Below are 25,766 nucleotides of genomic sequence, written 5' to 3'. Positions count from 1 at the left end.
ATGTGACCAACTTTCGAACTTGACCTAGATATCATCAAGATGAACATTCAGACCAACTTTCATACAGATCCCATGGAAAATATGGCCTCTAGAGAGGTCACAAGGTTTTTCTATTATTTGACCTACTGACCTAGTTTTTGAAGGCACGTGACCCACTTTCGAACTTGATCTAGATTTCATCAAGATGAACATTCAGACCAACTTTCATACAGATCCCATGGAAAATATGGCCTCTAGAGAGGTCACAAGGTTTTTCTATTATTTGACCTACTGACCTAGTTTTTGAAGGCACGTGACCCACTTTTGAACTTGACTTAGATATCATCAAGATGAACATTCTGACCAACTTTCATGAAGATTTCATGAAACATATGGCCTCTAGAGAGGTCACAAGGTTTTTCTATTTTTAGACCTACTGACCTAGTTTTTGACCGCACGTGACCCAGTTTCGAACTTGACCTAGATATCATCAAGATGAACATTCAAACCAACTTTCATACAGATCCCATGAAAATATGGCCTCTAGAGAGGTCACAAGGTTTTTCTATTATTTGACCTACTGACCTAGTTTTTGAAGGCATGTGACCCAGTTTCGAACTTGACCTAGATATCATTAAGGTGAACATTTTGACCAATTTTCATGAAGATCTTATGAAATATATGGCCTCTAGAGAGGTCACAAGGTTTTTCTATTTTTAGACCTACTGACCTAGTTTTTGATGGCACGCGACCCAGTTTCGAACTTGACCTAGATATCATCAAGGTGAACATTCTGACCAATTTTCATGAAGATCTTGTGAAATATATGGCCTCTAAAGAGGTCACAAGGTTTTTCTATTTTTAGACCTACTGACCTAGTTTTTGACCGCAGGTGACCCAGTTTCGAACTTGACCTAGATATCATCAAGATGAACATTCTGACCAACTTTCATAAAGATCCCATGAAAAATGTGACCTCTAGAGTGGTCACAAGCAAAAGTTTACGGACGCACGATGGACGACGGACACCGCGCGATCACAAAAGCTCACCTTGTCACTTCGTGACAGGTGAGCTAAAAATTTGGGGGCACAATCAAACAATGCACCATTTTATATTGATCATAGCAAAATACAGGCCATCTAAGGACACATTTAAGGCAATTTTTGAACAAGGTTCAACCAATTTATGGCAACAAATGTTTGTGGACTTAACACAGATTTAGCTGAAATTTATCAGTATGACAGCAATATTTGTTTTCGGATTATAGTACTTTTCAATTCAACAAATTCTAGTTAGTTATTTGTGACATTGGGAAAGTGCTTTCTTGTACCCAGCTACCATTCTACAGACACTTGACAAGAAGTAACTACCAAGATACACTTTTATTTCAATAAATTGAAAGCAACAATGGATAATTCTTATCAAGAAAGAACTAAGTTCCTAAAGAAAAGACATTGTCTATCCACAGTAGCACATCACACATAATAAATTCAATATAAAACATTGCTGGTGGATAAAGTTACGGTTAATGCCAAACATCCATGGAGAATGTGCTGCCTAGTAACAAGTCCCATTTCTTCAGAGACGCGAACACAAAATGTATTCCTTTATCAAAACTAGTGCCCATTCATATGACGAGTGCCAAATAGCCGTGTTTACTTCGTTCTTTCAAACCTAGTTCCAAGCAGAAAGATACGAATGTTCCTGTCACCTTTTCCGATCTGGAAAAGATGATCAAGTGTTGTTGTTGTTGTTGCTGCTGCTGTAATGCTACTACTGCTGCTGCTGTTGTTATAGTTGATGATGTATATATTTTGCAATGTTTATACAGAAAATCTATTGACAAGTCACAAAGTTTGGTGCACGGTACCTGTACAGCTAAACTGCACACGCACTCGTACAATTCATCATCATCATCTTTTTATCATCATCATCATCCAAGGGTTTCCTTTCTGTTGCTGTTGCTAGCAGAAGCTAGAGTCGCAGTAATAGAAATAGGAAAAGGAGGGTTCCAAACTTTGAACTGTCAAAAGCCATTATGTGTGGTGTCAAGTGTATCCTGGTGAATGTGGAAGGCAATCTACTTTGACCTGAAAATAGAATGGAACACACTGTGATACCAAAGTACACAAATTTTTGAACTTTTAATTTGCCTCTTGCTCAAGATTTTGCTATGGAAATTTTCCATAGCAAAATCTCGAGCAAGAGGTCCACCATGGCCATTTATCACTTACCAGAGTACCATTGCTCATAAAATACAAACATCTGAGACCAAAACTTCAATACACAAAGCTAAAACAAGAAACTTTAGTCACTGACTTTGACCTACTGATCTCAAAATCAATAGGGGTCATCTGTTGGTCATGATTAATCCCCCTCTCAACTTTCATGATCCTAGGCCCAAGCGTTCTCTAGTTATCATACAGAAACTATTTAACTGTTCTGTGTAACTTTAACTTACTGACCTCAAAATCAATAGGGGTCATCTGCTGGTGATGACCAACCTACTCAACTTTCATGATCCTAGGCCCAAGCGTTCTAAGTTATCATCCGGAAGCCATTCAACTGTTCCGGGTCACTGTGACCTTGACCTCCGACCTCAAAATCAGTAGGGTTCATCTGCTGATCATGACCTACCTTCCTATCAATATTCATGTCAGATCCTAGACCCATGTGCTTTGGAGTTATCATCTGGAAACTGTTTCACTGTTCCAGGTCACTGACCTTGACCTAAAAATCAACAGAGGTCATCTGCTGGTCATGACCAACCCCTCTATCAACATTCATGATCCTAAGCTCAAATGTTCTCGAGTTATCATCCGGAAACCGACTGGTCAACATACCCACTGACCGACACCTGCAAAACAATATACCCCTCCTTCGAAGGCGAGCATAAAAGCTTGGGACAAACCAATGGGCTATTCTTGAGCAGGTCTAAGAAAGTGGTATATTTTCAGATTATCGGGACTGGCATATGACCCGATTGATAGTTGCCATCCATGCCATAAAAATAAACATATATCTGCATTTTACTGTTCAAAGAAGACATTCAAAAATCCCAAAAAGGCCTTACAAAACAGGTCTGACTTGTAAACTTGCTCAAATAAATTAAACATATAACTCATATTAAATTTTAAATAGAGAGACATTGGATTGAATCCAGAAATATATTGTAAACAGGTGCAAGAGAATATCTAACCCCACACTGGTTTCAATATACAGCAACTGTCATTAAGACACCTGCTTGAAGAAACAAATTACAAAACACAAAATATACATTCAAAAGAGGTGTTTATCTCATGCTTTAATGTAGACTTAAATTTGTTATAAGAAATGTAATCATAAATATTTCATAAACATTCCGGATTATGTTCCAACAGATTTCACTGGTAATTTTCTTTTGTTTGTTTTGGGTTTAACGCCGTTTTTCAACAGTATTTCAGATATGTAATGGCGGGCAGTTAACCTAACCAGTGTTCCTGGATTCTGTACCAGTACAAACCTGTTCTCCACAAGTAACTGCTAACTTCCCCACATGAATCAAGAGGTGGAGGACTAATGATTTCAGACACAATGTCTTTTATCAAATAGTCAAGGAGAACATACGCCCAGCCAGAGGACTGAACTCGCGACCCCAGGATCCGTAGACCAATGCTCTTCCTAACAGAACAAGTTTGGACATGACGGGACAGTACAAAAAATTTTATCTCACAATTTATCAACTTTAGTCGCAATTTTGTTCCAACAGTTTTGGAGAGAAACAAGGTTCTGTCCTCCATTAAACTACCGGTAAGCGTATGTAGTAAACAAGAGGGCCATGATGGCCCTATATCGCTCACCTGAGTACCATTGCTCTTAATGATAAGATCAAGGTTTGACAAAGATCACACAGGCATACACATTAAATATCATCAGGATAAATATTTTCTTTTAACAGTCCCTTTTGACCTACAGGTCACATACTGGTCGGGGCCAATCTCCATACCAAGTTTGAAGGTCCTAGGCTCAAATGCTGCATGACTATTCCTTACCCAGGAAGACTTAAATATATTTAAAACCAATCTCATTAGATGCTGCTGAGGTGTATTCATTTACATAAAATAAAGGGAGGTAATTTGTCACAAATTCAGTCAAAAGTTATTTACCCCGAATGTCAGAACCAATCTGATGGCATAGATGACAATTTCAAATCAGTATCTTCATTGGTTACCGAGATATACCCATTTTAATTTGAAACAAAGGGAGGTATTTGACATTATAATCAGTCCATAGTTATCTACCCGGATTGTCTCAGTCCAACTAACGACAATAATGAAATTTCAAATGAGTCCTATAAATACTGAGATAAATCTATTTTTAATAAAATCAGGGGAGGTAATCATGCATTGGCATATGCATAACAATATATTAGAAAAGTATTTCGTATCTATATACGTTCAATCAAGAGGTATCTAACATGACTATCTTACCATGGAACACCTTTATGTTTCAAACCAATCTCATTAGAAGCTGCTAGGTATATTCATTTACATAAAAAGGGAGGTAATTTGTCATAATTTCAGTCAGAATGTATCTTCACTAATTGTCCAAATCAATCTGATGGCATAAATGAAATAACAGATCAGTATCTTCATTAATTATGGAGATTTACCAATTTTATTTTGAAATAAAGGGAGGTAATTTGACATAAATCAGTCCGTAGTTATATACCCAGATTTTCTCAGTCCAACTAATGACAACAATAAAATTTCAAATAAGTGCTCACTTACTGATATAAATCCATTTTGATTAAAATCAGGGGAGGTAATTAGATATAAAGTAACTCTGGAACCTTTGTTGGTTCTGACAGATTCATCATTGAATCAAAGACTTATTGTTGTTGAACATATTTTGCAAGTTTGTATCAAATCGAACCATAAATGAAGTCTCTATATGGCTGCTAAAGCCAAAATAGCAAATTTTGGACCTTTAAGGGGCCATAACTATCGAACCCATGATGGGATCTGGACAGTTTCCAAAAGGAACCAAGATAATATGCCAATACAAGTTATGTGCAAATTTGATCAAAGCTGATTGCAAAATGTGGTCTCTATCGTGTTAACAAGCCAAAAATGGCAAATTTTGGCTCTTTAAGGGGCCATAACTCTGCAACCAATGACTGGATCTAGCCATTTTTCGAAAGGAACCAAGATATGCCAGTACAAGTTGTGTGCAAGTTTGATCAAAGTTGATTGCAAAATGTGGTCTCTATCATGTTCACAAGCAAAATATAGCAAATTTTGACCTTTTAAGGGGTCATAACTGCAACCCATGATGGGATCTAGCCAATTCTGGAAAGGAACTGAGATATTATACCCATACAAGTTGAGTGCAAGTTTGATTAAAATCAAATACAATGTGGTCTCTATCCTGTTCACAAGGAAATTGTGGACGGACGGTGATCACAAAAGCTCACCCTGTCACTATATTACAGATGAGCTAAAAACAGTTTTTTATCGTATTTTGTGCACGCATATAGTTGTAGTTACCTTGTTGCATAATCATAATGTAAATTTACAGATAATCTGTAAATATACCACTTTCCTAGACCTGATAATCAGAATCTGCGAACAGTCCACACTAACCAGCGTTTTTTTTTCACCAAAATATTTGGCGAAATTCGGCCCCATTCCCCCCTCAAAATAGTATATTTTTTTCCCCTTTCCGATGCCTAAAATTCCCCTCTGAAAATAAAAAAAAAATCCAATCAATTAAATCGTAATTCACTAGTTTATTTTATTTATTTTCATATAGAAAACAGTTCATCGCGGTATCTCGCGTTTTGTTTACATCGACACCGGTTGGAGTAACTTCCCTTGATAAATCAGAATCATCGAAGCGCTTTAGGATTATTCTGCACAACAACGCTGTTAAAGTTGTGAATGTTAGTCTGTAAATGATTTGCATTCTATTTGTTTGGCCGGGTAATGTTGAGTTTTCCATCTTCTAGTCAGTCAGGGTTTGATTTTATGCTTTGGGAAGGGACTTGTCCAACGCATACATTGTTTTTTACAGTTTGTTTTTGTTGTGACAGGTCAAATGTAACAGTGACTGCAAATGTCAGACTTTGCCAGAAATAAAACAAGAGGGCCATGAAGGCCCTGTATCGCTCACCTGACCTATTGACCTAAAGATCATCAAGATTAACATTCTGACCAAGTTTCATCAAGATATGTTCATAAATGTGGCCTCTACAGTGTTAACTAGCTTTTCTTTTGATTTGACCCCGTGACCTAGTTTTTGACCCAACATGACCCAGATTTGAACTTGACCTAAAGATCATCAAGTTTAACATTCTAAGTTTCATGAAGTTACAGTCATAAATGTGGCCTCTAGAGTGTTAACAAGCTTTTCCTTTGATTTGCCCCCATGACCTAATTCTTGACCCAACATGACCCAGATTCAAACCTGACCTAAAGATCATCAAGTTTAATATTCTGACTAAGTTTCATGAAGATATAGTCATAAATGTGGCCTCTACAGTGTTAACAAGCTTTTCCTTTGATTTAACCTAGTGACCTAGTTTTTGACCGAAGCTGACCCAGGTTTAAATTTGACCTAAAGAGCATCAAGATAAACATTCTGACCAAGTTTCTTTAAGATATGGTCATAAATGTGGCCTCTACAGTGTTAACTAGCTTTTCCTTTGATTTGACCAGGTGACCTAGTTTTTAATCCTACATGACCCAGATTCAAACTGGACCTTAAGATCATCAATATTAACATTCTGACCAAGTTTCATGAAGATATAGTCATAAATGCGGCCTCTACAGTGTTAACAAGCTTTTCCTTTGATTTGACCTGGTGACCTAGTTTTTGACCCCAGATGACCCAATATCGAACTCATCCAAGATTTTATGGAGGGTAACATTCTGACCAAGTTTCATTAAGAATGGGCCAAAAATGTGACCTCTAGAGTGTTAACAAGTTTTTCCTTTGATTTGACCTGGTGACCTAGTTTTTGACCCCAGATGACCGAATATCGAACTCGTCCAAGACTTTATGGAGGGTAACATTCTGGCCAAGTTTCATTAAGATTGGGTCAAAATTGTGACCTCTAGAGTGTTAACAAGCTTTTCCTTTGATTTGACCTGGTGACCTAGTTTTTGAACCCAGATGACCCAATATCGAACTCGTCCAAGATTTTATGGAGGGTAACATTCTGACCAAGTTTCATTAAGATTGGGCCAAAAATGTGACCTCTAGAGTGTTAACAGTCAAATTGTTGACGACGGACGGACGACGGACGACGACGGACGCCGGACACAGGGTGATCACTAAAGCTCACCTTTGAGCACTTCGTGCTCAGGTGAGCTAAAAACAGCCACTCACCGATTTGTTTAAGAATGGACCTAATGTCTGTTGTAAATTTTGGTAGTCTAATGGATGTCTTATCCTCCACATTTGAAAAATTTATTTGGTTATCTGGTATTGATATGCTACATTGTGTTATATGTCATGTCAGATGCTCTTATGTGCCCTAAATTTATCAATAAACTTGAAACTATAGTTTATTTCAACACAAATGAAAATTCCCCTTTTCTTAGTTTTACGTCGAATTTTTCCCCCTCCAAAGGGCACCGACCCCCTTCCCCAAAAACTGAAAAAAATCACTGCTAACACAGTCGCAACTTCTACTTCAAATTTTGCACTTGCAAAATTGTGCGAGTTTGGGCAAAAGTCACTCGCATAGACAGGTCTAGGCAAGTGGAGTATTTACAGATTATCTGTAAATTTACAGATAATCTATAAATTTACAGATTTTTCAATCTGTAAATTTACAGATCAAGTGTTTGAAAACTGCTAAAATTATATTTAGACACAAAATCGCAGCTTGAAATTAATTGATTTACTTACGGTATGTATAAATAAAGGTCAATTGTAAATTTCAGTCATTTCTGTTGACTTTGATTTTTCTGAAAATGCCAAAAAATCAAAGTCAACAAAAATGGCTGAAACCCACAAATGACCTTAATTTATGCATGCTGTAAAAATAAACCAATTAATTCCAAGCTGCGGTTTTGAGGATAAATGTAATTTCATCAGTTTTCATACACACAATCTGTAAATTTACAGACTGAAAAATCTGCAAATTTATAGATTATCTGTAAATTTACAGATAATCTGTAAATAGTCCACTTTCCTAGACCTGATAGAGTATGCAAGCTTAAATTCGAACCCCAAGCGACAGAAGTTTTCATGCTGTCCCAAAACATCCTATTAATAGAACTAACTTATTTCAAGCTGCGGTTTTGAAAGTAAATGAAATTTCAGGTTTACATACATTCAACCTATCAAATTATAAACTTGTAACAAATCTGTAAATACCAATTTCTTAGATATGCGGAGTAGTCAAGCTTAAAATTGAATTACCTTGCCCTCATCTTCCTCCTTTTTCGCTTCAACCTGCGCATACGCTTCTTCCTCCACTGAAATAAGGTAACAAGAACTTCTAACAATGAACCTATGGGAGTTTTACTTCAAGAGCCTAGACGTGGTATCTTTTGGAAAAGCACATGCTCCTAAATAACATGTTAATTCAAATAAAGTATCTTTTTATATGAAAGTTATATCAGAACATCCTTTACATAAAACTTGTTTAAAACTGGTTTGTCCGAATGGACATTTAAAGAAATGTACCAGAGTAAAAATGACTATAGATCTAATATCCATGTAGGCCTAACTTTACAGTTGTAAATCAGTGGAAAATAAGGCTTACCTTGGCTCTCATCTTGTTACAGAGTGTCTGAAATATAAAATATATCTGTTAGATAACTGTGACTTAAATGGATGGATAAGTATAAGCATAAATCATCTCAGATATTTTCAGAAATTTTAAAACACGTCTTACCTGTGCAGATGGAGGGGTTAAGAGAAAATCTCTAAGGCTTCCGTTTCCGGTGTCAAATCCTATAAGAAAATCATAGTGAAACATGCATGTTTTTGCTAAAGTACATAGTCGAATACAAACGAATATATTTTGGCGAAGTAAACTGTATAAGTCATGCAATAACGTTTTGATTTTCTCATTTACATTTGCATTTGTTTTGGCATTTGGACTAGTTTAGGTACTGGTTTTTGGCCTAAAGGTTCAGCGCTCTTTAGAACAGAGGAACCAGAAGGCCGAAAATGGCGTCAAATTTCAATCCAATGGCTTCCGGTAATAGTTTTTCTACCGATAATGCGATTAAAACGGAAAGTAAAACAGACGTATCTGACAAACAGACACTGCTTGCAGTTCTCCAATTTTTAAAGAAGAACAATCTTACGGTAAGTTGAAATGTTAATTGGTAATGCATTAAATGTTTATGCGTTATATATTTTCGCGACACTATTATGATAATTTTTAACAGGTCAGGTACTGCTATTGATTTCATTAGGCTTCAGTTAAAGGTAGAAGGTCAGTCAGTTAGGCATTGTCCTGTTGTTTGTACCACGGGATAAGTATATTTTGTTTCAGCAGCTCGATACATATGTAACTACTACATGGTCAAACAAGCAGTGTCACCCACAGACACTTGGGGTCTGGAACCCCCAACCCCTCCAGCACAAACTACTACGCACCTTTTTTTCCACTAGCAAAATGATGGGTTCCACTAGCAATTATTTAAAAGCTGTTTACGTGCTAAATTTATTAAGTTGTTTTGTTGTCTGGTTTCATATAAAAGTTCACGGTCCGGACAGGCTTGGAACTTTCTGGTTTTGAAAGTACGATACGAACCAAAGTACTGAATGATTCTTTGGGCTTTTGGCTGGATGTTGAAGTTGTAAGTTTTTCTCAGGTCACTGCCCCTAGTGTTGCTACCATTTTTGGTCTACGCGGGCCTTTTTGCACCAAGGAACATGTAATTTTCCTCTCCATTTCTGCAGAACTTTGCAAGTTACAGACCAAAATTAAAACATATATTGCCTAGACACTTACTTAGATATCTGATAATTACTTTTGTATAAAGCGACAAGCGTCTACAAGCAGTCACGTGATTATCGGGAAATTAACTGCCCCAAAGGAGTTTTTAAAGAGAAAAGGACAGTTTGAGCAAATTCTCCAATTTGCGAACGTGATCGCGAAAATATTCGTGTGCCATGATTTTCTACTCACATTTTTAGCTTGACTATTTGAAGAATAGGGGAGCTATCCTACTCGCCCCGGCATCGGCGTTAGCGTGAGCGTCACACAAATGTTAAAGTTTGCGTACCACCCCAAATATTTTCAAAGTCCATTGAGATATTGCTTTCATATTTTGCATACTTGTTTACCATCATGACCCCAGTCTGTAAAAAGGAGGAGGCAACTCTATCAAGCATCTTGATTGAATTATGGCCCCTTTTCGACTTAGAATAAATGTTAAAGTTTGCGTACCACCCCCAATATTTTCAAAGTCCATTGAGGTATTGCTTTCATATTTTGCATACTTGTTTACCATCATGACCCCAGTTTGTAAAAAGGAGGAGGCAACTCTATCAAGCATTTTGACTGAATTATGGCCCCTTTTAGACTTGGAATAAATGTTAAAGTTTGCTTACCACCCCAAATATTTTCAAAGTCCATTGAGATATTGCTTTCATATTTTGCGTACTTATTTACCATCGTGACCCCAGTCTGTAAAAAGGAGGAGGCAACTCATTTTGACTGAATTATGGCCCCTTTTCGACTTAGAATAAATGTTAAAGTTTGCGTACCACCCCAAATATTTTCAAAGTCCATTAAGGTATTGCTTTCATATTTTGCATACTTGTTTACCATCATGACCCCAGTTTGTAAAAAGGAGGAGGCAACTCTATCAAGCATTTTGACTGAATTATGGCCCCTTTTAGACTTGGAATAAATGTTAAAGTTTGCTTACCACCCCAAATATTTTCAAAGTCCATTGAGATATTGCTTTCATATTTTACATACTTGTTTACCATCATGACCCCAGTCTGTAAAAAGGAAGAGGCAACTCTTTCAAGCATTTTGACTGGATTATAGCCTCTTTTCGACTTAGAATAAATGTTAAAGTTTGCTTACCACCCCAAATATTTTCAAAGTCCATTGAGATATTGCTTTCATATTTTGCATACTTGTTTTACCATCATGACCCCAGTCTGTAAACAGGAGTAGACATCTCTATCAAGCATTTTGACTGAATTATGGCCCCTTTTCGACTTAGAATATGCTTATTGTAATGTTAAAGTTTTACTCATAGCTTATATTATACTATCAAGCACTGAGAATAGTCGAGCGCGCTGTCAACTGACAGCTCTTGTTTTATTCTTACTCGAATTTCACGAGTTAGCAACCGCTTCAGTCGATCCCTGATGCAACACTGCCCACGCCCCCTAGCATCGGCTTAAGCAGAATTCAATCTTCAGATCTAAATGAGTTGAAATCAATGATCCCAAAGGACCAGAAAATATAACAACACTGAGATGAAGTCTAAAACTTAAACATGGAACGGAATGGAACAGTAAAAAATACGGAACAGAAATTAAAAAGACGGAACATATAATATGATTACGGAATAATTTTAAATGGAACAGAATAAAAATACGGAACAGTGTATCAAGATATGGAACATTACCACTATTTTAGAATAGACAGAACATATAGATCTGTAATATAATGGAGTAAGTTCAAAATAAGAAAAAAAATGGTCATATTTAACATAAATTAAAATGGAACATAGATGAAAATACGAAACACTTCTATTTTTAGAATAGGAAACAGCGGAACAGTAGTTAAAAATACGGAACACTGCTAGTTTTAGATTATTTTTTCGGATTTTCCAAAAGAAAAATCTAAATATAGAACATATTTTGCACACGGAACTGTACATTTTTGACGGAACAGGAATTTAAAAATACGGAACAAGGAACACTTCTATTTTTAGTAACTGTTACGGAACAGTAAATAATGGAACAATTATTTACAGAACAGAAGTTCACTACGGATAAAAAAAGTTACAGAACAAGCATAAATGGCATCATTTTGACGCCTGCTTATGATGTCTTTTAACGGCGTCATCTTGATGCTTGCTTATGACGTCCTTTCGTAGCAACGCACTCATTGCTGCCATAAAGCACATATATGATTTTTCTTCACACTCCATGTGTAACAGTTTCAGTCATTTGCCAGAAAGTTGTACAAAAACCTTTGGATCAAAATTCAAATCTGAAGCGATTTTTGTGCTATACGTTATTGCAGTTTGATGTTCTGACATAACATAATGGAAAATAAATGTAAAATATCAATTAAAATGAACTTATAAATAAACTTTTATTTGTAAAGTGATAGGAGTTATGTCAGGTCTTAAATTTAGGACTACCATTAAACCTAGTTCTGGCTACCATAACTTAACTGACGCTGTCTTTATTTTCTGATGGTCTCAGAGATCTGTAACAGCATATAAACATCTCTGAGCTGAAATTTTTTAGCTACATTAAACCAGGACTGTGTTACAAACAGGTCGGAGACTTCCCCTGCATTGAGAGACATTCTCTTGATCTAAACCCTGTCTCTCATTCTAAATACAAAATGCCTTTCGATCGAAAGACAAATTAGCTTAAGCAATGAAAACCAATGAAAGAATAATTAAAACTCGCATTTTAGAATCATATGAGCAAATTTATTTAAAATATAGAAAATTATCTTTCATTTATCAGACTTTCAAAATCAAAAATATTTGGAAGTTTTGTTTAAGTATTATAATGCTTTAAATGAATAAATAATGCGACTGTAATGAAATGATTGTTAAATAATGATTTCATGTTTTTTCAACACCTGAGCTAAATACAGTCTTTTGATCGAAAGACTTTCAAACGAGAGACAGTGTTTAGATCAAGAGAATGTCTCTCAATCCCGATGAACACATGAATCAGTAACGTTACCCACCTGATGTAAAAGGACTCCTAAGGTCAAATATCCAGTATCACAGAGGTGATGTCCTTTCAGTATTATATAGACGCATATATAGTAAATGTACAGCATAATTGTGGCATGCAGTAACAATTGTTTAGCTTTATTCTGTTTGTGCAAGTACTGTGAATCCAGACATGTTAGGTCCATGCTTAATATGTTTACATAATCTAGCGGTTGTTGAATTTATTGCCTTTAGAAGTTGAAGTTGAAGCAACTCCAGTCTTTTGTACCACATAGTAAAATTGTACTTTTCAATCAAATTTTGTCATTTTCAAAATCATACCTACCCCCAAAAGTATTCCAAGCTCCATTTTCTATATATATATCTATCCCCCAAAGAAAACTCTTTTCCGCAGGAAACCTTCCCCCTTGCAAGGCATGGTAGTTTGTTGGTTTCATAATTTCTCTCTCCTTATATATTAAAAAGTCTAGTCTTTTGTGCCGGTACAATGAAATTCGTCCAAACTTCGTCGTCATTTATTATACTCCGGTCTTTTGTACCGCTTATTAAAATCGTAATTTTTCATTCAAATTTTGTCATTTTCAAAAACATACCTACCCTCAAAAGTATTCCAAGCCCTATTTTCTATATAATTATATCTATCCCAGAAAGAAAACCCTTTTCCTGGGGAAAACTTCCCCTCCCAAGGCATTAATAATCATGAATAGTTTGTTGAGGAATTCTCTCTCCTTATACATGTACATACCGTAGATACCCGTGTATGATGCACACCCCCGATTTTAGCCCAAAATCCTGGGGGAAAAGTTTTGGTCAATTTTGAGGTGGATGGAAAACAAAAGTAGAGTTTACATCGACACCGGTAATAAACCGGTGCGTAAGATGCAAGGTATTCAAAACATGTGCAAAACTTAACAGGAGGAAATTTGTCATTTACAAGCAGGCATTGTGTAACTTACATTGGTTGCCGGTGAAAGCAAGGATTGAGTTTAAGATACTTTCACATTGGCAGAGCACCTAATTCGAGGGCTGAGCGCGAAACTATTGTAACTGTATATGAATAAAGAACAAGATACAATAGTTTCGCGCTCAGCCCGCGCTATGTATTTAACAGAATTGCTTACAGAATATGTTCCGAGTAGACAAGGTTTGAGATGGTAAAAAAATTCTGAATGTTGTTATGTTGTTCCATACAAGTGCAAAACATTTATGATAGAAGTTTCTGTACTATTGGTCCAAAACAATCATATAAATAAATTCACTTACAGCCAAAGAACGTGATGAGACTTGTATTTTTACTGTTTTTTTCTACAAAAGAAACATATGGAGCACTTATTTTTTATCGGACATTGATAGACATTGTTATTCAAAAGTTAATGCTTTAATCATCTGTAAGCTGCATACATTTACTGACACTGTTAAGTGTTGTGCACAGTTTTCTGTGAAAAAACTCGAACATCAATGATTTCATCAGATAACACAGACACTTTCAGTTCATCAGTATATGATAGAGTAAGAATAATCTTTTTCCTTTTCCACTTTTCAAACTGTAATGTGATGCTGTCAGTGCGGCAAAGGGGTGCTCTGATATATTATGTCGCAGGTCAGCACTGAATTTGATTATTTTATCCACTATGCCATATGTTTATGTACATAAAATGAATGTAGAAGTTCTATAAATATTCTATGACCCCAGAAAAAAACTGATAATGGCCCTTATAGCCGGGGAGCCAATTAGGCATGAAAAAATGGATTTACCTGTCCGGTCATGCTACAGTCAGTTTCTATACATATTATGAAAGTACAAAGTCTCGCGGATCAGAAAAATCGGGCCTGCAAAACAAAAGCTCTTGCAAAATTTGAGAATATCAAGGGGAGATAACTCTGCATATTTGCAGTTTTTTAAGATTCAAATCGTGTTTTTACTAACAAAACATGGCACCGTGTTTCTAAAATCAGTTCAAATATATATCTTTTAACATTGCTTTTACGCATAAGGCTTATGCTTGAAAAATACGCAAAATGTACTCATTTTATGTACATTTTATTATAAGATTTGGCACCTAAAATACCAGAGAATAAAATAAAAATATTTAACCTAAAATTTACAGTAAGAAGAAGTAACCTTTAAAATGGTCTTATTTCTCAAAGTCATTTATTAATACCGCTGCGAAACAGTCTGTTAGAACAGAAAATCATCTAGATACTCTAGTTCAGGTTTTGGCTAAGAAATACGCTAATACGGGGTATTTTATGTACCCCACCCACTTTATATAAGGCAAAAAATGTATAATAAAAATATTCGACCAACAACCAAGAAGATATATTCTTTTTATCACGTATACAATATAATCTATATTTTTGACCATATAAAGCTGGATGAGGGGTATTTAAAAGATTTTAAACAGAAAAAGGGGGTAGGAAAACCTATGTATTTTACAACCGATAATTAGAATAAACAACCCGTTATTAAATAAGAGCAACACTAATGGAAGGCGATGAAACCTTTACTTACAAACTGTTCAGTTGGAAAGTAAATTAATTAAATACTCTTTCGTGCAATCTATTCCAGGCGTGGCTAAGAAATACGCAAAACCGGGGTATTTTATGTACCCCACCCACTTTATATAATGCAAAAAAATGTATAATAAAAATATTCGACGAAAAATCAATGAGATATATTCTTTTTATCACATATACAATATAATTTATATTCATGACAATTTAAAGATGGATGAGGGGTATTTAAAAGATTTTGAATAGAAAAAGGGGGTAGAAAAACCTATGTATTTTACAACCGATAATTAGAACAAACAACCCGTCATTTACCATTTAATAAATACAAACATCAATAATAAAAGGAGACGAAATCTTTACTTGCTAACTGTTCGTTTGAAAGTAAATAATTTAAATACTCTTTTGAGCAATTTTGTCAAAATTGTGAAATTGTAGGGGTATGAACATTACCCCACCCATCTAAAACTATGTATAAAATGTGATTGATCGATCAATACAGTTTTTACAAATTAACAAAGTATAAATGCTTGCTTCGGGGTTGTACACATCTGTTTTTACCTTTCTCATGATGAACAGATTGATGGAATGTAGTTCTGATGTGTTGAATGTATTGTAGAAATTTGACATAATGTGTAACTTTAATGTTTATAAAATGAGACATTTTGAATAATCTTTACTATTCAGAAGATTTTAAATAAAACTAATTAATGTAATGCTAATTCATTATATCACTATTCAAGAAATTTTACAAATCGTACAAAAAAGTCGTAATTATATCCTCCAAACATATATAATTCAAATAGATTCTGTCAGAGTTTTAGCTCACCTGTCACGTAGTGACACAAGGGAAGCTTCGTCCGTCCATACGTTTGTGATCACGATAGAAACCACATTTTACTATTGATTTTAATCAAACTTGCGCGCAACTTGTATAAGAGCTAGGAGACGAGGGAGGAAATCTACTGGCCACCAGGAACAAAAAAAAAAGAAGTCAATGCAACCTTTCAAGGTTTTCCATTGGAATGCAGAAGGACTCCTCAATAAGAAAATGAATTAGAGAACATATTGTTTGATAAGGCCATTCAGGTCTGCTGCATCGAAGAGATTCACCTTAGCGAGGATAAATCCTCCAATGTTAAGAGGCTACCAGTGCTTCCGTTGTGACAGGTTGGGTAGGAGCAAGGGAGGAATCCTAACACTGATGAGAAACAACATAGCAACTTGTACTGGTATAAAATCTCGCTTTAAAAACTGGCCAAATCCCATAATGGGTTCCAGAGTTAGGGCCCCTTAAAGAGCCAAAAGTTTCTGTTTTGGCTTGTGAACAGTGTAGAGACCACATTTTGCAATTGATTTTAATCAAACTCGCACATATATTCTATTGACATAATATCTCGATTCCTGTCAAAAACTGGCGAGATCCCTTAATGTGTTCTAGAGTGGTGGCCCCTTAAAGGGCCAAAATTTGCCATGTTGGCTTTTGTAGCCACACAGGCACTTCACTTATAGTTTGATTTGAAACAAACTTGCGAAATATCTTTAACAGCAATAAATCTTGCATTCCGTGATGACTTCATCAGATCAAATCATAGGTTCCAGAATAACGACCCCTATTTGAACCCCGAAAGTCCCAAAATTTGTTAATTGTTACATTATGAACACGCTAGAAATTACATTTTACGTTTGACTTTAACCACACTTACGACTTAAGTCATGATACGATCTCGGTTCAGTTCGAAAACTGAGTTGATTGACCTTTTAGCCATAAAGAAGTTTCATTTGTGCTTTGATCTGACACAAACTTGCAAACTTGATAATATTTAGACCAAGTTTGAAACTGGATTATGTGGGGTCAAAAACTAGGTTACCAGGTCAAATAAAAGGAAAAGCTTGATAGCACCGTAGAGGCCACATTAATGACGCTATCTTCATGAAATTTGGTCAGAATGTTTGTCGGAACTGGGTCATATGTGATTAAAAACTAGGTCACCCGCTAAAATCAAATGAAAAGTCTGTTAACATTCTTGAGGTCGTATTAATTACCCTATCTTCATAAAACTTGGTCAAAATATTTATCTTGATGATCCCTAGGCCAAATGTAACAGGTGAACGATATACATGACCCTTTTTTCTCAGAAAATGCTAGTATAAGTGTTAGATAATCTAAATTATAAACTTATTGAATGGCTTGTTTGTCATTACTTATAAATTACCTAGTATATTGCTCTATGTCTGGATGACAAACAACAAATAGTTTTGACTATTGATAGGCAAGCCCTTCAATTAGTGTTTTTATACATGACATTAGAATTAAACATTTGTTGTATTTTTTCAAGAATTGAACAACAACGTGCCGTGAACTAAGTATTTATACAGAGTCATATCATTTTAGATAACATTTACTGGTTTGGCACTAAAGGCTATAATAGTAATTAGAATTTTATTTATTTGCGGTCCATCTGGAGCACAATTTTAGTTACACATTCCTGCAGTACTAACGACAAATAGTTACATCTGTATGTGCAATTTAAGTAGACATTAACACATTACTTCATAATATCATTTTTTCCGATCTGTATACAAACAATGTATAGAAATACTTGTATCAATTTAAACTTAACGGCTACACCACAGAAATGATTTTTTCTCGAACTATAACTTGCAATGGCAGTGTAAATGGTAATACGTTATATTGTTTTAACTTTAAATATGTGATTTTAGACTGCAACAGTTCAGTATGTCTTTTTCGCAACTTATACACTTAAGTATTAATCAAATTCATCTAATTCTGTGTCAAACAGACTGTGTTTTATTCTACGACACTTTTGAGGCATTGCATTACACCAGCAGGATACAGTGTATTTTATATTAGATTTGGCGCAGATACAATATCGTAAGCATTTTCCATTCGTGCCTTTACAGAATAAAGTCTGGTTTCCGCTCAATGACGTTAAAAATCAGCTATCATTGAATTTAAAAGAATTATTTTCTGCAGTCAGTAAATGAGCAATATTGTTTTGCGACAATATCACGGGTGGTAAACGCGCAATCCAATTCCCGCCGGGAATACGCTTAAAATGGGTTGCGCAACGTCCGGTGCTGGTGTTGCGCGTAAAAAAGACGAAATTGAGGTATGTGAAGTTATGATTTTGCTTAGTATGAGACAAGAATAAATTTTCTCGAAAAAAGCAAAATGCTATTCGACACAGATATGATAATACATCATATGTGTAAAATATCTGGTTTGTAATTTATGATTCGGCTCTATTATCACAAAAACTCTGGCGACACGAAACGTGAAAAAAGTATGAAATCAACAAAAATGGCAGTTTCTGACCTCATATGCCTAATCTGAGGACATTGATGCTTTTTATGATAACTCAACTGTTATAAAGTAACGAATATCCAAATTATTTGTTTCAAATCCTGCTTACGGGGACATAATTGACAAAATAATCATCGGGAATGGGGTTGCGCACCGGGAATGGAGTTGCTCATATACATCATAATGTGTATAATGTTTACGCGCAACTCCATTCCCGGGGCGCAATCCCATTCCCGGTTATTTTTTTGCCAGTCTTTCCCCAAAAGCAACATTTCATTCAAGTGTATGTAATATTCATGACTGTTTTACACGTGTTTGATTATTCGAAGCGTCACATTTCCAGAAAGAAGGCACAAGAGTTAGAAAATTTGCATTTTTCATGTTTCCATGCTTTTTTGACAGCTCGAGCCATTAGAGTTTTCGTGATAACAGAGCTGATTCTTAAATTAATAAGTGGTATTTCACACATATGATCCTTATTCATTTTTGTGTCGAATAGCATTTTGCTTTTTTTCGAAAGCACTCGTAAATGTGTAATTATTTACAAAAACAAAAACCCACCTACCTTGATTTTGTATGTATTGATGCGCAACACCAGCACCGGAAGTCGCGCAACCCATTTTTAGCGTATTCCCAGTGGGAATTGGATTGCGCGTTTACCACCCGTGAATATATCAAGGAAAAAGGTCACAATTACCTAGTTCAAGTCTAATATGATTACCGCTCAGTAAATAAGGAACGTTTTGTCCGTCGATTCCTTTAAAATGTAATGTTTGTAGTCTGTAGAAGACACCTGATGTTAATAAGATCAATGTTATAAAATTAGAACTTACACTCCCCTTTGCCTTCAACAAACCATCATGGGGGCATATGTTTTTTACAAACACCCCTTCTTTATATCATATTTTATATAACTTAAGATAAGTTATATGAGCCGCACCATGAGAAAACAAACGTAGTGTATTTGTGACCAGTATAGATCCAGAAAACTAACATAGTGCATTTGCGACCAACATCGATCCAGACCAGCCTGCGCATCCGCACAGTCTGGTCAGGACCCATGCTGTTCGCTTTCAAAGCCTATTGCAATTGGAGAAACTGTTAGCGAACAGCATGGGTCCTGACCAGACTGTGCGGATGCGCAGTCTGGTCTAGATCGATGCTGGTCGCAAATGCACTATGTTGGTTTTCTCATGGCGTGGCTCATATTTAGTGCAAATCACCTTAATAATAATTCTAAGATACGTTTTAAAATTAGTGAAGAGTAACTGCCCTTGACTTTTCATTTATCAGTTGGATAAGTTTTGCAGTCACGAACTTTCCAAATAAATCAGCATTTAAGTATAATCATTTGAAGAGAACAACGGACTAGCAATATCGTTTTCCGTGCATTTTCGCTATTTTTGCCCCTATGGTATAATCATTTGCCTTATTCAAGGTGGGTTGGTGAATAAATTACTTCTGTTTTTTTTGGATTTGACAAACTTGCAAATGAAAGTTACTAATAATTCAAATGAGATAGTAAAAAATTAAAATTTTGAATGTAAAGGTTTCAGTACATTTCGGTAGTGTTGCTTGCATTTTATCACATCACAATGAACAGGTTGTTAATTCTAATTATTGGCTATAACTGTTCTTAATCTAAAATCTCTTAAATACTCCGAATCTATCTTTAAGTTGTCAAAATATAGATTATATTGTATATGTGACAAAAAGAATATCTCTCTTTGATTGATGGTCGAATATTTTTATTAGCTCACCTGAGCAATGCTCAGGTGAGTTTTTCTGATCGCTCGATGTCCGTCGTCCGTCGTCTGTCGTCTGGCGTCTGTCGTCTGTCGTCCGTCGTCTGTCAACATTTAGCTTGTGTATGCGATAGAGGCTGTATTTTTCAATTAATCTTCATGAATATTGGTCAGAATGATAACCTTGATGAAATCTAGGCCGAGTTCGAAAATGGGTCATCTCGGGTCAAAAACTAGGTCACTAGGTCAAATCAAAGAAAAACCTTGTGTATGCGATAGAGGCTGTATTTTTCATTTAATCTTCATGAATATTGGTCAGAATGATAACTTTGATGAAATCTAGGCCGAGTTCGAAAATGGGTCATCTCGGGTCAAAAACTAGGTCACTAGGTCAAATCAAAGAAAAACCTTGTGTATGCGATAGAGGTGGTATTTTTCAATTAATCTTCATGAATATTGGTCAGAATGATAACCTTGATGAAATCTAAGTCGAGTTCGAAAATAAGTCATCTCGGGTCAAAAACTAGGTCACTAGGTCAAATCAAAGAAAAACCTTGTGTATGCGATAGAGGCTGTATTTTTCAATTCTTCTTCATGAATATTGGTCAGAATGATAACCTTGATGAAATCTTGGCCGAGTTCGAAAATGGGTCATCTCGGGTCAAAAACTAGGTCACTAGGTCAAATCAAAGAAAAACCTTGTGTTTGCGATAGAGGCTGTATTTTTCAATTTATCTTCATGAATTTTGGTCAGAATGATTGCCTTGATGAAATCTAGGCCGAGTTCGAAAATGGGTCATCTCGGGTCAAAAACTAGGTCACTAGGTCAAATCAAAGAAAAACCTTGTGTATGCAATAGAGGCAGTATTTTTCAATTGATCTTCATGAATTTTGGTCAGAATGATTACCTTGATGAAATCTAGGCCGAGTTCGAAAATGGGTCATCTGGGGTTAAAAACTAGGTCACTAGGTCATATCGCGTAAAAACCTTGTGTATGCGATAGAGGCTGTATTTTTCAATTGATCTTCATGAATTTTGGTCAGAATGATTGCCTTGATGAAATTTAGACCAAGTTCGAAAATGGGTCATCTGGGGTCAAAAACTAGGTCACTAGGTCAAATCAAAGAAAAACCTTGTGTATGCAATAGAGGCTGTATTTTTCAACTGATCTTCATGAAATTTAGCCAGAATGATTACCTTGATAAAATCTAGGCTGATTTCGAAAATGGGTCATCTGGGGTCAAAAACAAGGTCACTAGGTCAAATCGAAGAAAAACATTGTGTATGCAATAGAGGATGTATTTTTCAATTGATCTTCATGAAATTTGGTCAGAGTGATTGCCTTGATGAAAACTAGGTCGGTATTGAATATGGGTTATCTGAGGTCAAAAACTAGGTCACTAGGTCAAATCAAAGAAAAATCTTGTGTATGCGATAGAGACTGTTTTTTTCAGTTGATATTTATGAAATTTGGTCAGGTTGATTGCCTTAATGAAATCTAGGTCGAATTTGAATATGGGTTATCTGAGGTCAAAAACTAGGTCACTTGGTCAAATCAAAGAAAAAACTTCTGTATGTGATAGAGACTGTATTTTTCAGTTGATCTTCATGAATTTTGGTCAGAATGATTGCCTTGATAAAATCTAGGTCGAGTTTGAACATGGGTCATCTAGGGTCAAAAACTAGGTCATATCTAAGAAAATGCTTGTTTTATCGCAAGAGACCAATTTTTTGGTCCAATCTTAATGAAAATTGGTCAGAATATTTGTTTCCATGAAATCACTAGGTCAAACATGTTTTACACTGTTATGGAGTGTTTCTTAGGTGAGCGACCTAGGGCCATCTTGGCCCTCTTGTTATACATTTTTTTTGCATTATAAAAAGTGGGTGGGGTACATAAAATACCACGGATTTGCGCTTTTTATCGCCAACCCTAAACTAGATTGCACGAAAGAGTATTAAAATGAATTTCTTTTCAGATGAATAGTTTGCAGGTAAAGGTTTCATCCCTTTCATTAGTCATGCTCGTATTTATCAAATGGTAAATAACAGGTTGTTAACTAATTATCGGTTGTAAAAGACATCATTTTCATATCCCTATTTTCTATTAAAATCTTTTATATACCCCTCATCCATCTTTAAATTGTCAAGAATATGCATTTCATTGTATGCGTGATAAAACGTATCTATCTCCTTTATTTTGGTTGAATATTTTTATTATGATTTTTTTGCATTATACAATTATATAAAGTGGGTGGGATACCTTCTTTTTCTACTTAAAATCTTTTAAATACCCATCATCCAGCTTTATATGGTCAAAAACATAGATTATATTGTAAACGTGATAAAAAGAATATATCTCATTGATTTTATGTCAAATATTTCTATTATATATTTTTTGCATTATATATAGTGGGTGGGGTACATAAAATACCCAGGATTTGCGTATTTTTTAGCCAAACCTGAACTAGATTGCATTATAGTGTATCTAAATAAATTACTTTCCAAATGAATAGTTTGCAAGTAAAGGTTTTTTCGACTTCCATTAGTGTTGCTCTTATTTAATAACGGGTTGTTTATTCTAATTATCGGTTGTAAAATACATAGGCTTTCCTACCCCCTTTTTCTGTTTAAAATCTTTTAAATACCCCTCATCCAGCTTTATATGGTCAAAAATATAGATTATATTGTATACATGATAAAAAGAATATATCTTCTTGGTTGTTGGTCGAATATTTTTATTATACATTTTTTGCATTATATAAAGTGGGTGGGGTACATAAAATACCCCGGATTTGCGTATTTCTTAGCCAAACCTGAACTAGAGTATCTAGATGATTTTCTATTCTAACAGACTGATTCGCAGCGGTATTGATAAATGACTTTGAGAAATAAGACCATTTTAAAGGTTACTTCTTCTTACTGTAAATTTTAGGTTAAATATTTTTATTTTATTCTCTGGTATTTTAGGTGCCAGATGTTATAACAAAATGTACATAAAATGAGTACATTTTGCGTATTTTTCAAGCATAAACCTTATGCGTAAAAGCACTGTTGAAATAATATATATATTTGAACTGATTTTAGAAACATGATGCCATGTTTTGTTAGTAAAAAAGCGTTTTGAATCTTAAAAAACTGCAAATATGCAGAGTTATCTCCCCTTAATATTCTCAAATTTTGCAAGAGCTTTTGTTTTGCAGGCCCGATTTTTCTGATCCGCGAGACTTTGCACTTTCATAATATATATAGAAACTGACTATAGCATGACCGGACAGGTAAATCCTGTTTCTAGGCACTTTTCGCACTTTTGGCTCCCTGGCTATTAAAAATGTAAGAGTCATCCTTGAACCATAAGGTAAAAAAAATCTGAGAGAAACCCCTAAATTTCACAAGAGGTAATTGCTAATTAAGGGTTATCAATTCACTAATCTTAATTTTTTTCAGGGCACTGAAGAGTTGCTAAAGAAGGAAACAGGCCTTGATGATGCCGATGTTAAACCAGATACCACTGCCCAATCAGCATCAGAAGTTTCACATGCACTTGCTGCTTACAAAAGGTACCGTTGTAGTTTCATTAAAGGCAGGGAAAGGTGGGCAGGTATTTCTCCCCTGCTGTGGTGGTCTGTAGCCCCAGCAACTCTTCCTGTAGCAAGTAATGTTCTAAATGGATGGACCCCAGAAACCCTTCTTCTTTGCATCTTCTGCCTTCCACCTTCTGCTTCTTCTTTCAGTTTTACTTCAGCTACTTACAACTCACCAATACGAATTTCAGGTGGAGGGACATGTTACTTGTCAAATTTACAGAGAAATAATCTTCATAAGTGCAAAAAAAGTAACCCTTCATTGAACGATCCAAAGTCTATAATAGTGGAAAAAAGGTAGAAATTACAATATAATCTCCAGCTTTGCTTATCTTGATATACATAAGATGCATCTTTAGCCCTTACCCTGCTCAATTTCTATAATGAACTTGTCCATCTTTCAATTTGGACAGTACCATTAACTTTTAAAAGGGGTGCATACAAAAAAGACGACAGAATTGCAAACAGTGCAGATCATGATCAGACTGCACGGATGTGCAGGCTGATCTTAATATGCACTGGTCGCAATGGCAGAATGCAGCATGATATGGGTTAAGAGTAGGTTTGCTTTCCATCTCCCACTGGAAAGAAGGAGGGAAATTATAGTAAACAGTCTGTCTGCCTGTTTGTCTGTCACACTTTATGCAGGCAATAACTTTTAATCTGCTGAAGAAAATGTGATGAAGTTTGACCTATTGATAGATGGAAAATAGATGGAATATCTGGAAAATAAATATCTTTCAGAATATAGTCCCCTCATTCACAAAACAGCCTAATCAGCAGGGAATATAAATTCACAGAATTTGTTTGTTCCACTAATTTTGCTGCAACATGTAATAATAAGTAAAAGATAATTGAGTTATGTTTTTCTGATTAGATTGGTTTACGTTAGTTTATCCTTACATATTTTATCTCAATGAAAGTTTCAAGCGTATTTGAATAACTCTTATGTCTGCCTCTTGGAAAAACCAGTACTGGTGTCATATGAGAAGGTGTGGTCGTGATCCCACTTGAACTCACGAGCCTCGGATTGAGCGGCCAACACCTTTATCACTAGACCACAGCTCCCTTTTGATTGGATTGGTGAAAAGTCATCTTCCGAAGACAAGTGAAATGGGTGCCAATGTTTGATGACGTAAAAAAATCTGAATGACCAAATACAAAAAAAATATATGTTGTTTCGGCATTTGAATGGGGACCGTCATTAGATTAATTTCAATATTACCATATTTCAGTGATGATGACCCCAGCTTGTATGATGATCATTATACCAACTTCAAAGCCTTCATAGAATCATGCCTCGATGTACATAAGGTAATTTATAATATAAAGTTTGTGTAAACGGTGTCTATCTGCCTTAAATAAATTTAGATGAAAAGACATCTTCCATTTTCAAAAGAGTTTGCTTTTCCCAACAAAGTCTTTAGTCAAACTAAACTTGTACAATGTGTGTATCTCTATAGAGTCTGAGATAAGATTGATAACCAGCCACTTTGGACCAATCTCTTTCTAGAGTTATGGCCCTTGAATCTTGGCAAAATTGCCATATTTGACAGTCTGCCTGAAAACTTCAGTAATTTTACTTTGTTGTCAACCATATTTATACAGAAGAATTAGATGTATTACTTTAAAAGAACTAGATGTTCTCCAATAACTAGCCAGTTTGGACTTACCATCAGATTTATTTATTGCTCTTGAATCTGCCAAAATTGAAAGCG

The 25,766-nt window shown here is 35.4% G+C and overlaps 1 protein-coding gene and 1 long non-coding RNA gene across 2 annotated transcripts in view; one reads left to right on the top strand and one right to left on the bottom strand.

The window, feature by feature from the left end:
- Positions 1 to 1,347: 1,347 nt before the first annotated feature.
- On the bottom strand, positions 1,348 to 8,839 carry LOC123539447 (uncharacterized). The gene is made up of 3 exons (XR_006683978.2): positions 8,739 to 8,839; positions 8,393 to 8,448; positions 1,348 to 2,070 (listed from the first exon to the last, which is right to left on the bottom strand). It is a non-coding gene; the product is annotated as an uncharacterized LOC123539447 (long non-coding RNA).
- Positions 8,840 to 9,123: 284 nt separating this feature from the next.
- The window catches only part of LOC123539435 (transcription initiation factor TFIID subunit 5-like), a 57,222-nt gene continuing 40,579 nt past the window's right edge, over positions 9,124 to 25,766 (top strand). Inside the window, exons 1-3 of the mRNA XM_045324065.2 lie at positions 9,124 to 9,289; positions 23,912 to 24,024; positions 25,284 to 25,362. Coding sequence (XP_045180000.2) covers positions 9,149 to 9,289; positions 23,912 to 24,024; positions 25,284 to 25,362 — 333 coding nt within the window. The 5' untranslated portion in view covers positions 9,124 to 9,148. The remainder of the gene's footprint in view (positions 9,290 to 23,911; positions 24,025 to 25,283; positions 25,363 to 25,766) is intronic.

The sequence above is a fragment of the Mercenaria mercenaria genome, chromosome 18 (assembly GCF_021730395.1).
Source record: "Mercenaria mercenaria strain notata chromosome 18, MADL_Memer_1, whole genome shotgun sequence".
In the NCBI taxonomy this organism is placed as follows: domain Eukaryota; kingdom Metazoa; phylum Mollusca; class Bivalvia; order Venerida; family Veneridae; genus Mercenaria; species Mercenaria mercenaria.
This window is presented reverse-complemented; position numbering and strand designations above follow the sequence as displayed.